General features: G+C 41.4%; 1 protein-coding gene across 3 annotated transcripts; it reads right to left on the bottom strand.

Moving 5' to 3' along the window:
• Nucleotides 1–2,676: 2,676 nt before the first annotated feature.
• txlna (taxilin alpha) lies at nucleotides 2,677–11,372 on the bottom strand. Of its 3 annotated transcripts, none has more exons than XM_047816498.1 (11): nucleotides 11,115–11,372; nucleotides 9,782–9,968; nucleotides 9,265–9,516; nucleotides 8,793–8,884; nucleotides 7,140–7,310; nucleotides 5,855–6,049; nucleotides 5,577–5,696; nucleotides 5,323–5,397; nucleotides 5,130–5,222; nucleotides 4,835–4,930; nucleotides 2,677–4,701 (listed from the first exon to the last, which is right to left on the bottom strand). In XM_047816498.1, the coding sequence occupies exons 2-11, from the start codon at nucleotides 9,945–9,947 to the stop codon at nucleotides 4,381–4,383; spliced, it is 1,581 nt and encodes a 526-aa protein (XP_047672454.1). In that variant the 5' UTR covers nucleotides 9,948–9,968; nucleotides 11,115–11,372; the 3' UTR covers nucleotides 2,677–4,380. The 3 variants fall into 3 exon arrangements, with proteins under 3 accessions (XP_047672454.1, XP_026989671.1, XP_026989672.1); XM_027133870.2 differs by having other exon boundaries at nucleotides 9,782–9,954; nucleotides 11,115–11,368; XM_027133871.2 differs by having other exon boundaries at nucleotides 9,782–9,954; nucleotides 11,056–11,202.
• Nucleotides 11,373–13,874: the final 2,502 nt, after the last annotated feature.

Raw genomic sequence — 13,874 nt, forward strand, 5'->3', positions numbered from 1 at the left:
AGAACTTGAGCAAGTCTTTTTTGGCTGGTGGAGGACCAAGAGAGGCTCAGCAGCAGCCATGTTCATCTTTTCTAGATGTAGCCTATAGCCTACATCTTGCTGCCTGCAAAAGACAGAGTAACTTAAACGTACCATATAACTCCCACAAGTGCATACAATTATCCTTTTTAACCGAACGTTAACGTTACTCTGTCAACAGCCTATTGTCTAAATTACCGAGCTAACAGAGCTACTGTACGTAAACAGAGCGAACATAAGAGCACCCGACTGCAGACGTCAATAATGCAGCGTAATGAAATAATCTCCCGATCAAACTCCGCTTCCCGAAAGTTATAAACTGCCTCCGGAACCCAGTTAAGGTACAAAAATCTATTCAACAAAAATAGTGATGCAGTAAAGTATTTTTTCGCTCAGCTGAGCCATCTCTGTTGCTGTGTGAGCAGCTTGTGTCAGTTACCTTTTACCCCCCGACTCCTGAACGTCACTCACTCACTCACTCATGCGGGCTGCACTGCGGTCTCATGAGAAAACGCAGCTTTTTGATATAAAGTTTTTCTTGTTCCCGAATACAAATATTTTTTTAAGTATTTGTGCGAAATAATTTTTAGTAAAAAACACGATATTTGTGCCTTTCCGAATACCGTAAATACCCACAGCATCAATTGTACTGTTTCTCAGAGCTGGTCACAACAGACTCCAGTACCCCTAATATATATATATATATATATATATATATATATATATATATATATATATATATATATATATATATATATATATATATATATATATTAAACGCTGGACAGACTGGATCAAGACAGACTGGATTTGTTTACCTCTCCAGGAAAAATGTTATATGCATTTAAAGGGTGGCTTCATGCTTAGATTAAAGTATAAAATACAACCTGAGAGCAATAAAATTAGACTTGTTTATGGTGACTACATATGAGCATTGGGCTTCAGGTCATATTTAGCATGAAAATAAACATTGGTGTACGGTACGGTATGCTCATTCCTTCTACCTCAAACAAAGTAGAAGGAAGTCCAGCCATTCGGCTAAAAAAAAAGACGACATGAGCGTCTATACTGCACAATTTTACTTCTGGGATCATCAATTTGAGCTGAGCCAGGTCATGCATGTCCCTACAAAGGGACTGCAGTTGATTTCTTGGTTGTCTATGCTCTTTACTAGGTGGCTCTCGTGTATGAAGCTGCAGTATCTGTATCAGGATGTCCTTTATGGTCAATGTAATCTGGTGCCTGTCTGTATCATCCAGAGTACTCTTTTGAGTAAGCTGTAATTCTGTCCCAGTAGGCTGTCCGGCTTGGCTCGAGAAAACTGCAATAGGCTGTTTTTTCCCCCCAATTTCTTGCCATTGGCTAAATAGTCCACCTTGCACTCTAACATACTGGAGTCTGTTGTGACCAGCTCTGAGAAAAAGTACAATTGATGCTGTGGGTTGTGCATCCCTAGCTAGTCTTACATGGCAAACAACATAAGAAGAGGAACCTGCTGTCTCACTGTATAAATTGCTGAAATGTGGATAATAAGCAGCAGCACAAAAACCTGACAATCGAATCGCAAATCCTCCTTTCCCTTCATAATACATAATAAACTACATCCACACTGGAAATTGCACCGTAGCCTATCAGTGACAAAAAAGCAGAACATGTCATGTTGGGATAATTGTTTGCACTGTATTTTGTCCTGCACTGTCTTTCTGTATTTTGTCCTGCACTGTTCTTTTTCCTTGTCCCTCACTGTTTGCTCCAGGTTTCACAGATGCACTTTTAGTGGCTAGGAGTAACTTAATAGGTCCTTAGCCCTGTCTTTGTTCTATGTAGCACCATGGTCTTGGAGAAACGTCTCATTTCACTGTACTGCAACAGCTATATATGGTTGAAATGACGATAAAAGCTTCTTCTTGACTCAAAGAATGCATAATATGCATACTCAAAAAATAAGTATGCATAGTATGTATATAATTTTAATTTAAACTTAAACCAGTCTGCAAAATAAAAAATGTTTTAAGTTTTTTTTTAAGTATACTGCAAATGAATGAAATATAAAAATAAAATATTGTTAAATAAATAAATAAAATTGTTAAATATTAAAAAAAAAAAAAAATACTTCAAAAGAAACCTTTTGGCATTTCTTTGTCAGTTGCCAAATAACAGAGAATGCTAAACAGCACTGGTTTTGTTTACCAGAATACAACGTTCACAGAATATTAATAATGGTTCCCCAAAAATACCCAAACATCCCAAAGGTGCTAAACGTATATCATAAGTTTTCCTGACCTGACTCTAATATTCCTCACTTAAAAATCTTTCTTTCCTAGAGACTCTTCTGGGCATGGTGAAGCCTCCATGAAGCATTGTGGTGGCAGTGCCATGCTAACAGGGTGCTTCTCATCACCCAAGGATAGAAGGACGAATGGAGTAATTGTAGAAAATCTCCTCTTGAATGCACAAAAGCAGAATCTGAGCAGGCAAACATATCTCTCTCTCTCTCTCTCTCTCTCTCTCTCTCAATAAAGAACCATAATATAATTACATGATGTAATATGAAAATTACACAATCAGAATCATGACTGACATCACTGTGGTTATAAAGTAATACAATCACATGGCGAGTTTTAAACAAAAACAATAAGTAATGAATTCAGACTGGAACAGATTGTGTAATACCTTTAATTTTTCAAATCATGTTTACAGGGTGTGAGAAACAAAAACAAACAAACAAAAAAAAACGATCTTTGGTACCTTCAATAACAGTGGGTGTGTCCAGCGTTAATGGCAAGAAGGAATCAAGGAAATGTGGCATGCTGTTATTGTGTAAAAGAAGGAATGTAGATAAACAAGATAAACCCAGCATTTTTTTTTTTTATCAAACTGAAGTAGGTCCTCATGTAGGAGATTTAGTGTTCAGATTAATGAAGCTATAAAGTTCATGATGCCCTGGTATATATAAAAAAAAGAAACCCACACATAACATGTATGTCACACCAGACACGACTTCATGTCATTAAGTCTGAAGCCACAATGAGGAGATTATAATAATGTACATTCCTTTGTTAGCATGTTAACCCTCGTTTTACTAGACAGAGAAGATGAACGGCGCTAGACTTGCATAGAGTTTGACCGAGTTTTAGAATCGCTTTATTTAACCCGGTCACACAGCAGATTGGATTTCTGGGTTGTACATGAAATTATCTCCACAATGTTTTATACCAAGTTTACAATCACAGGAACATGAGAAAATAAAGTTCCACTATGAGAAAAGTGGTGATTATTATGTACCAGACAGAAGAACACCTCTGTGGGGTTCCTCTGTGGTCACGGCCTCGCCTCGATCGAGCGCATGCTCTCTTCTGGATTGATCTAGAAGCGGGTGTTTAAACTTCAACGGTCGATTTTAAAGCCACATGTCAAATGTGGTGTCCAGAAACGCAAAGATCTACGAATGAAAAGTCGAATTTAAACGTATCCCACCCTAAAAAAAGAGTCAGTATATAGAGTCTTGAATAAACTACATAAAGACGTTAGATTATGAATATTTGTTATACTCATGAGTGGGAAAAGACGACTGAATAAATCAGAATACCACGAAGCAGCACATGTTTCCAGCAAACTTGTTTCAGCGTGGTGGAAAACAGGGGATCTGATTCCTAAAATATCTGAAGTGTGAGGACATTGGATCCAATGTGACCTTCACTGAGTGCACATTTTAAAAGCACGAATCGAGACTAGTATCTTCAATGACTGCAAGAAACAAACAAAACCAAACAAAATGATTACATAATTGTTTACATAAAAAAAAAAAACACTGGATAGTGTGTGCAGACCCTTATAATATGTCTATAAATTAAACAAAAACAAAACAAAGACAACCCTGATGCTAAATGTGATGACTTGATATTTTGCTGCACTACAGCTGCTGTTCATTTCGTAAGCGATAATATGGTGCTCAAGCGGTTTTACCTGGGTTACAGTTTATAGTTAACCGTCGACCTACATTCTTAAGTTTTTATTCAGCCGAGCGGACAGGCCTTGAGGCTCACACTTAAATAGAACTGTGAAGAGGAGAAGAGCACTCCAAGGTAAGCATTCCAAAGCAGCAGTGGTGCTCAGTGCCTCTAAGCGTAGGATTTCTCAAAAACAGGAAGTTTTCAAAGTGATGGAAAAAGTGTAATAAAGGGAGAGGAGGGGGGAGAGAGAGAGAAAAAAAAAACACAACAGGGTAAAAAGGTTAAAACACAGCATCTCAAAGGCACAATCTTCCCTGACAGAACGCCCCAGAAATGCTGAGACAGCTCAGAGACGGGGAGCTGCTGGGTAGATTGTGAGCGGTACGAACCCAGCGACTGCACCGTTACCTCAGTCCTGGGCTGAACACGTCTCCCTCTGCGACTCGGCCCCTGCGACGGGGCTGCAGTGACACGCTTGAGAGTGGTCGGTGGGCGGAGTCTCTGGCTGTGGGTCATTTGTGTGTGAGGGGCTACACTCTGCTGAGTCTGTGGCTGGCGGTGACGGTTTGGTCTCCGCCTCAGCCTCCGAGCCCCGTCCGTCCGCTGGATTACTGAGGTCCTGAACCTTCTTGCTCAGCTCGTTGCGTTCGATCTGAAGTGCACGACACAGCTTCTCCAACCTCTGTACCTTCACCTGCAAGCTCTCCAGTTCCTTATCTCGGAGGGTTTTCTACAAAAAAAAAAGACGACAACATACCGTTTTAGATACACGGCTGGAAGAAAAGTGGCAGCACAAAACGCAGTGTTTGATGGGAAACTAAATGGAATGGTGTGTACAGGAAATTATAAATCAAAGCCAGTACCTCTTCAGCCATCTCCAGCAGGGCTTTATTACTGCTCTCCCATCGGGACCTGTACATGGTGGTCTCCTTCTCCAACTTCTTAATCTTCTTAGTCATCTGAAAGACAGCGTACGTTCGTTAAGGGACAGAGATTTCCACCTATCTGAGCTTAAAACTTGGTTAAGTGCAGAACTGATGTTAGCCACTCGCTACTGCTACAACCCTGACATAAGGGCACCTTGGGGATTTAGTCCACCCCGAGAATCTATGAAGAGGAAATAAGAGTCAGTGGATACTTAATATACAGATTCAATACCTTCTCCATCTCTTGCTTGAAGGTTGTGAACACCTCGTTGCTTTTGGAGAGCGTGTTCTGAAACTCTTCAAACTTCTCTGTGTATAACGATAACTGAAAGAAGCAGACCCAATAAACACACGTGCGTTATACAGACGTGCATTGGCTGATTTTTATTTTACACGTTTCTGTGTGTGATGAGCCTGATCCTCACCTGTTGCTTCAGATGAACTTCCTGTTGTTTCATAAGTTCGTACATCCTCTGAGACTCCATGGCTTCTTTCAGCAGCTGGAGAATTAGGGAAAAATAAATAAATAGTGCGATACAAATGACACATACAGGATTAATTAGTAATGGATAGATGGATAAATAAATAAGAAATCCACCAGCTGCATTATAAGGAATGTGTGCTGTGTCCATATCAACACGAACACCATTCTTTAAATACTAGTTCTTTTTAAACTCACAAACTCTTTCTCCTTCTGATGACGATCCTCCGAGTCTTTGAGCAGCGCCTGAGCCTGGTGGAGCTTTGCGTCAACCAGCTGCTGCTGTAGATCTTTGTGCTTGAAAACTTTATCTATGTGCTGCAACAAAAAACAAATGAGACGCAGGGGTTGGTCGATGATGATGATGATGGCACCGTATGAATATAGTCATTTGTCCCAACACAGTTTTCGGGCACTTCAGCAGCTCTTCAGAACAGTTTCGTTTAACCCTCGACAATTCTTTCTTCGGTACTCACTTCCTCCCGTAGCTCGTACTGCTCGATGAGCTTCTTGAGCTTCTCTGCCAGCTCCATGTTCTCCTGCCGCAGGTTGGCGTTTCGCTCGTTGTGCTGCTCCATCTGTGCCTGGATGTCGTTCAACGTTAATTGAAAGTGGGAGGTCACTTCCTTCCTTTTCTCCTCCTCCTGCCGAGCACGCTGCACGCCGTCCTCCTGCCAGGACGCGCAAAACGCCACAGATTCAGAAGGGACAACAGCAGGTGTGACATACATCAGCATACCATGGCAAAAACATTGGAAACTACTGACCGTAAACAGTAGGTCACACTGATATGTACAACAAGCAAGAGCCTTCTAACTTCAGAAAGATGATGCAGATGTTCGCTTCTACCTCATTTGTATAGATTGTTGTTATAAAACACGTTAGTGTTTTTTTTTTCAGTGAACTGGAGTAAATCCTTACTATCTGGATAAAACGGTCATTAAATGTTTTGATTACTGTATAAAACGTAATCCCAGAGCTAACAAGGCTTTAAAGAAACAAGTAGCATCCACAACCTTAGTATAAAGGACACAATATTGTTGTTGACGTAATACTAAACATTAATGCTTTTATAACGTCGGACGGTATACCGAGGCAGAACGTTTCGTTTTTAGAGAAACGTAGGGAACAATTTTTCCTATTAAGCAACAGCATTGTTTCACAAGCTTTAGGGTATTCTTTTAAAGCTCTGATCAAGGCGATGTGAGGGTTTAACAGCTATATTAGAAAAGTCCAAAAAGTCAGGAGCTCTCCCCTCATTGGTTCCTGAATTTTCACACTCCCTGTATTTGGTTTTAAAAAGGTAAACAGTTGTTTTTTTTCTTAAATACCGAGTCATGGGATAAATTCTTTAGAATATTACGGTTTTGAGCTGATAGAGTTGCCCTAATATCCCTGCAAGTCTGTGCTCAGGTTCATCGTGCATGTCTGAGTGAGTCATCCTGGGTGTCTGCTCTCTCCAGAGCAATTTGGGTTGTATTTATTTTTTTGCTGTATGTCTCTTGGCTAGTGTATTAACGCTTTCATGATCATGCCTAACGTGTTTGGCTTAAAGACTAAAAATCCACAGATCAGCTAATAAAAAGCATTTTGTTCTCTACACTGTACTTTAATTACCTGGCTATCTAGATGTTTTGTGTTGGTGTTTTAGTTTCCATCTACTGGCTCTTTCACCGTGACGATGATCTGCTACTTGTTTGGTATGCAGGTGTGTATTCTCTCGAGCAGTGGGAGTTAATCTGCCGGAAAGTGAGTGTGTACCTTCAGCGTGCGGTTGTGTCTCTGAAGTTCACGGCACAGGCTCTCCAGCTTGCTGCGGGCCAGAATGGCCTTACTGTGCTCGTTCCTCAGATGGTCCTTTTCCTGGATCAGCTGGGCCTGCTTCTTCTGCAGAGCTCGCATCTGCTTCTGAGAGTTGCGGTGCTCTTCAAGCTGAACGAGAAAGACATTTTAGGGAAAGTAACCTTTTTTTGGCCAACAACTATTTAAAGCAGTGAGGCAATAAGGTCCATGAATCAGGCAGTTTTGGTGTGGGGAAAGTTTACTTGGTACAGATTGGGCATCATAATATCAATGCCTTAGTGGTTTCTGAACAGGTGCAGTCTTTAATGGCCACAATTTATCCATCTAATAATGGATACTTCCAGCTTGCTAATGCACCAAACTGGGTTCCATGAGCATGCGAGTTGTGTAACCTCAGTGGTCTCCCCAGTCACCAGCTCTGAATCTAATAGAGCATCTGTGGTATAATGTGGCAGAACGGCAGATTTACAGCTTGCGCGTTCAGCTACAGGAACTGCGTGATGCAATCATCTCAACATGGCCCAGAATCTCACAGAAATGTTTCCAACTCCTTGCAGAAGCCAGGTCATGAAAAACATATTCGCCCGGATACATCAGTACAAAAGTCTATCAGTTCAGTAACGATGACTCTAATAAATCTTATCAGAATTGTGTTACTATGTGTCATGACAACAACAAATACAAGAGGCATGAGGAGTCTCCAGTGCACTTCCTGTTATGGATGTCTGCCTGGCTTAGCTGGCTCTGATGTATACAATCAACCAGCTGAAATGGCAGAGCTGTGCGTGCCAAGCCTGCAGCCTGTCAAGGGCTCTGTGCTGCAGTTTATTAACAAGGAACAAGGTCCAGGGCCTGGAGCTACCCAGAACAAACAACGCAAGTGTGTGTCGAGATGACATCTTAAGGTCACACTATCCCCGTTAGTCCCACTAACACACCGATACTGGACAATATGATGCTTATACATGCACACAGAGTGGAGTTTCTGTTGCAGCTTTTCCCCCAAAATTTTTTTTTGTAATTTTGAGGGGGTTTTTTTATCCCAGAAAACTGAATTGGTGAAATTACAAGCACAAGATTCTTCTTTTAAACTCCTCTCTGTGAAGACACATGTAATACTTTCTGTGAGAGGTGATTACATGTTTGAAGCACGTGACTGTGTGCTGATGTCATGGATGCTTCTCGGCCCAAATTTTGAAAAACTGCAAACTCCTCTGAATATTGTCAAGTTCTATGATTGCAAAATGAACTGCAGAAATAAAAGCACCTTATATAATTTACAAGTCTCCTCTAAAGGTCACTGCAACCCCTAGAACTAGTGCCTGGAGGAAATGGCATTACCAAGGCAGGTAGACAAAATGTCACACTTTTCTGCACAATTAATTGCACAGAAACTAGCAGCCAGGTGTCTTTTGCTTCAGGCGTTGCCTGTACGGACATTTCTGTTATTTAGACAGATTCGTGACTGAGAAGTGTTATGAATGCACACTAAAGAAGATGAAGTCGTAGAGGACACGTGCACTATACACCCAAAACAATCCAAAATAAAGTAAAATCATATACATTACTCCTGCTTATAATCAGAACTAATTCAGAAGAATGAAAACTTACCAGCTCAGCGTACTTCTTGCACAGACCTCCAAGTTTTTCTTCGGGAGTGCTCAGCGTGTTCAGTGTCTGCATAAGCAGCGTTATTTCCTTTCCTATAGGCAGATGAAAAAGCACTGCATAAGCGGTTTAATGAAACGCACCGGAGCAGAACTCGCTGCACATGTTGGTAAGAATCACGTGGTAATAAACAAAATGCTGAAACAGTTTATTCTCTACGAGGAGAATGGTGAGATTGGTTCAAGCTGACATGTAGGCTGACATGTATATGGTCTCTCAAATAAGCACTCTGAGTGAGAAGAAAAGCATCGGAGAACATGTGAAACACTGAGAATTGCTGCGGGTGAGCTACAATGTGCAAAGAACACATCGGTTTTCTCTCCAGTGAAACAGCCAAAAACAGGAATCATGGGAACAGACTCCCTGACACTCAACTATTCTGTTTCTGTCCACCTCAGATTCAAATTCCACTTACCCAGACCTTTAACCTTCTTTTTCTCCTGCAGCTTCTTCTGGTCCTTCTCTGCTCCGCTGCTGCCATTCAGACTGGCGTCTTCTGACTTGCTGTCCTCTCTCTCTGCCACCCCGTTGACCTCAGCACCGTCAGGTCGGCCGTTAGGAACGGCCCTGTCTTCGCTTCCATCTGCCCGACAGTACGTGCTGAGGATGTCCTCCAGCTGTCTGCTAAGCTCCTCAGCCATATCACAGGAGGTAGATTGAGATCCAGCTTCAGTCATAGACCATGTCATGTGATGCGAGGAAAATAAAACATAAAGAACAAAAGTTACTTACATGCCTTGTTAATCAGAATCAAAAAGATCTTTATTGCCAGGTATGTTTTCACATATGAGGAATTTGTTCTGGTACAGAAGCTCCACAGTGTAAACAGAATGGCATTGACAAGACAGAATACACACTGATCAGACATATAGGACATCAGTTCATCTTTGCAAGCATATAAGTATGGCTTTACACGAATCACGATCACTTACAGGCTTTGTGTGGTTGAGATTTAACAGTTACGGAGCTATTTGTCAGCGTGTTCTGCTCCTTTGGACTCTCGGTGCCTTCAGGAGTTGCTGGAGTCTCTGATGTTCCCTCTGCACTAGACTCTCCACTGTTATCCACCACCTGGTCGTCAGTGTCCTGCCTCTTCATTATTCAACTGTGAACAAGCAACTGGGGTCAATATTAAACACACACACACGCAAGATTTTTAATCATATGACAATTATGAAAAATATCATCATAAAGTAAGAGCAGTATCCGGTTATGTATATCGAGTTAAATCTGGCTACAAATCGAGTGATATTTTGAGCACACGTAAGCAATTGTCCTACTTTAGATCTCTCTCTCCATCTCGGTTGCTGGTTATACAAGTTGTTAGAGCAGTCACTCAATTCACCAGCAGCAATTAAAGATTTGACTGACTTGTGCATTGTTCCTAATGACCAGTCACAGACCACCATTATACGTAAATGACGTAAATACGTGAATAGCTCATTTGAATAACTAACTATGTTTGAAAAATATTTTTGTGCTGCCAAGACCGTAGCCTAATAAACAATTTTTTTTTCTAATTCGGATGAATATTTAATTGATTCTAGACATCCTCACTAAATGTATTCTTACATTATTTACACATACTTGTTTCAATTTACACATTTTCCACTGTACATACAACTGTCGTTATTATACACGTGTTCATTTCTTATCATTGTCATGCTTGCAAAGATTAACTGATTTCCTATATGTCTGATCAGTGTGTCTTCTATATATGTCTTGTCAATGCCATTCTGTTTACACTGTGGAGCTTTCTGTACTAGAACAAATTCCTCGTATGTGAAAACATACTTGGCAATAAAGACCTTTCTGATTCTGATCCTAAACCTCTCTCCGTGTTAACACTTATTAATATGCAAACGACCGCGACAATTTCATGAATATGCAAATTAATTAGTCCCTGTGACGACATGGGCAAATTGTGCATATTCATTAAATTGTCTTTTGCTCATTAACAAAGTTAGTAAGTCAAAATCACGTTAAAAGACCATTGTTTCCTTGAGCTTTAACGATTTATTCGCCCTGTTATTCTTACAAACAGACACATCTATCAATGTTAGCTCATTTCTGTTAGCTAGCTAGCCTGTTAGCTTCCTGACAAGCCCAACGAGCTAACTTGTTTAGCTTGTGAGGTAGATTAGCTTAGCTCTTAAGCTAAACCAAACCATAAACAGCCTCTAAGATTGTAAAACTTTACACTTACGCTTTAGAATATTCCTCCTAAATGTTTTCCTTAAAGTACAACACAGATTAAATCCCTACCGGAATGTTAAAGCGCTCCCAGGAATGTTTGTAGCTGGACTTGTTTCTTCTGCCAACGGACGCCGGAAACAGAAAGCAGAGAATAAAACCTGATTGGATGATGAAAATGTTCGGTAGTTTCCGCCTGAGTCTGCTGCCACAATGAGGAGGGAAAAGAAGCGCCAAGGAAAGCAAAAGCAGACTTTCATCAAACATAGAGTTCCCTTCATATGTTTACAGTCTCCATAATAAACATTCATGGGTCTTATTTGTTTATGAAGCAGGAAAGAAATCCAAAGAGATCCATCATGCTGAGATCTAAAGAAATCCAGGAAACAAATGAGAAAGAAAGAAAGTAATTGAGATCTATCAGGCTGGGAAAGGTTATAGAGACATTTATAAAGCTTTGGGACTACGGTGAACCACAGTGAGAGCCGATATCTACAAAAAAAAACCTTCCCAGGAGTCGGCGTCCGTCCGAAAATTACCCCGAGAACGCAACGACGATGCATACAAGATGTCCCAAAACACCCCACAACAACATCTAAACAACTGCAGATCTCACTTTTTTCAGTCAGTTAAGGTCATGTTCATGACTCCACCGTAAGAGACTGGGCAAAAATGGCCTGCATGGCAGATTAGCAAGACGTAAACCACTGCTGAGCAAAAAGAACATAAAGGCGGGTCTCAGATTTGCCAGAAAACATCTTGATGAAAACATCTTGACAACTTTTTGGAAGGTGTTCCAAAATCGTAATGTAAAAGTAACACAGCATTTCAGAAAAAGAACATTAATAGTAAAATATGGTGGTGCTTCAGGACCTGGAAGACTTGCTGTGATAAATGGAACCATAAATTTTGATGTCCACCAAAAGGACAATGTGCGGCCATCCGTTCGTGACCTCAAGCTGAAGCGAACCTGGGTTCTGCAGCAGGACAATGATCCAAAACACACCAGCAAGTTCACCTCTGATTCAGAATCAGAATCAGATTTATTGGCCAAGTGTGTTGACACACACAAGGAATTTGGTTCCAGCAGTTTGTGACTCTCAAATGTCTATAAAAGACTATACAGATGATGTGAGACAATGTACACAGTACAAGTATTAAATTGGAATACAGAATATGTATAAAGTGTGAAAAGAGCATGCTAGTGCAAATAACAACATTGTGCAATATTATGCATTTTGTACAATATTGTATACAGCAGCAGTAGTGTGTGTGACACATACGGATGATGTGATGACTGACAGTCCTGATAATGCAGTACTTATAGATATGAAGCAGGGAATATAATTATGGTGAGTTGTTAATCAGGGTGATTGCCTGGTGCCTGGGGAAAGAAACTGTTTCTGTGTCTGGCAGTTTTGGTAAGCAAAGTTCTGCAGCACCTGCTAGAATTGAGCTGAAAGAGGTTGTCCAGGGTATGAAGGGTCAGTGGTGATTTTTCCTGTCCGGTTTCTGGTTCTTGTGTCATACAAGTCCTGGGGAGTGGGCAGCGCTGTTTTTACTGTGCGTTGCAGTCTGTTCCTGCCCTGTTTTGTTGCTGCACCAAACCAGATGGTGATGGATGTGCACAGGACAGATTCAATGACTGCAGTGTAGAACAGCATCAACAGCTCCTGTGGCAGACCATACTTCCTTAGTTGGTGTAGAAAGTACATCCTCTGCTGGGCCTTTTTTAGAATGGAATTGATGTTGCACTCCCATTTCAGGTCTTGGGAAATGGTAGTGCCCAGAAACTTGAATGTCTCCACAGATGATACAGGTCTGTTGGATATTGTGACGGGGAGTAGTGTTGGGGGTGTCCACGATCATCTCCACAGTTTTGAGGGTGTTTAGCTCTAGACTGTTCTGACTGCACCATAGCACCAGCTGCTTCACCTCCTGCCGGTATGCAGACTCAATGCCATCCTAGATGAGACCGATGAGCATAGTATCATCTGCAAATTTCAGGTGTTTAACAGTTGGGTCACTTGAAGTGCAGTCATTATTGTAGAGGGAGAAAAGCAGTGGGGAGAGGACACATCCCAGAGGAGCACCAGTGCCGATTGTCCGAATACTGGAGGTAACACCTCCCAGTCTCACCTGTTGTTTCCTGCCTGTCAGGAAGCTGGTGATCCACTGGCAGATGTAAGGGGGTATAGTGAGCTGAAGGAGTTTGGAGTGGAGAATTTCTGGAATTATAGTACAGTAATACCTAGAGATACGAGTTTAATTCGTTCCAACTTGGGAAGCTGAGGCGGGGGAAACAGCACAGGTGGCTGTTGGGGATCTTTCTTTCGGCGACGGCGGCTCAGATGCTCGTATCTCAAAAATTTGCTCGTATCTCAAGGCAAAAAATTTGGTCGAATCACAGCTCGTATCTCAAAAAATTCGTATGTCAAAGCACTCGTATCTCGAGGTATCACTGAATTAAACGCCGAACTGAAGTCGACAAAGAGAATCCGGGCGTATGTCCCTGGGCAGTCAACGTGTTGTAGAAAGTAGTGCAGCCCAATGTTAACTGCTTCGGCCACTGAACTGTTTGCTCTGTAGGCAAACTGTAAGGTGGTTCCAGCATCCGTTCTGTTACAGTCTTTAGGTGGGCCTATACCAGCTGTACAAAGGTCTTTGGTGTCAGATGTCAGAGCTACAGGCCTTGGCGATTCATTCCCATGATAGAGGGTTTCTTGTGGACTGAGATGATTGTGGAGAGGAGGGGACTTCATACAGCTCCAGTGATCTGTTGAAGATATGGGTGAAGATAAGAGCCAGGGGGTGATCTCTTGTAGTTTGTGA

This window comes from Tachysurus fulvidraco, chromosome 7 (assembly GCF_022655615.1).
Source record: "Tachysurus fulvidraco isolate hzauxx_2018 chromosome 7, HZAU_PFXX_2.0, whole genome shotgun sequence".
Taxonomy (NCBI): Eukaryota; Metazoa; Chordata; class Actinopteri; order Siluriformes; family Bagridae; genus Tachysurus; species Tachysurus fulvidraco.

What these genes read in the sequence shown, in the direction of transcription:
- txlna (XM_047816498.1), bottom strand. Translation starts at nt 9,947, where the DNA reads ATGAAGAGGCAGGACACTGACGACCAGGTGGTGGATAACAGTGGAGAG. An exon ending in AGTACGAGCTACGGGAGGAA is followed by an intron (nt 5,697 to 5,854) that starts GTGAGTACCGAA and finishes TTTTTGTTGCAG; the next exon opens with CACATAGATAAAGTTTTCAA. An exon ending in AAGTTCATCTGAAGCAACAG is followed by an intron (nt 5,223 to 5,322) that starts GTGAGGATCAGG and finishes TGCTTCTTTCAG; the next exon opens with TTATCGTTATACACAGAGAA.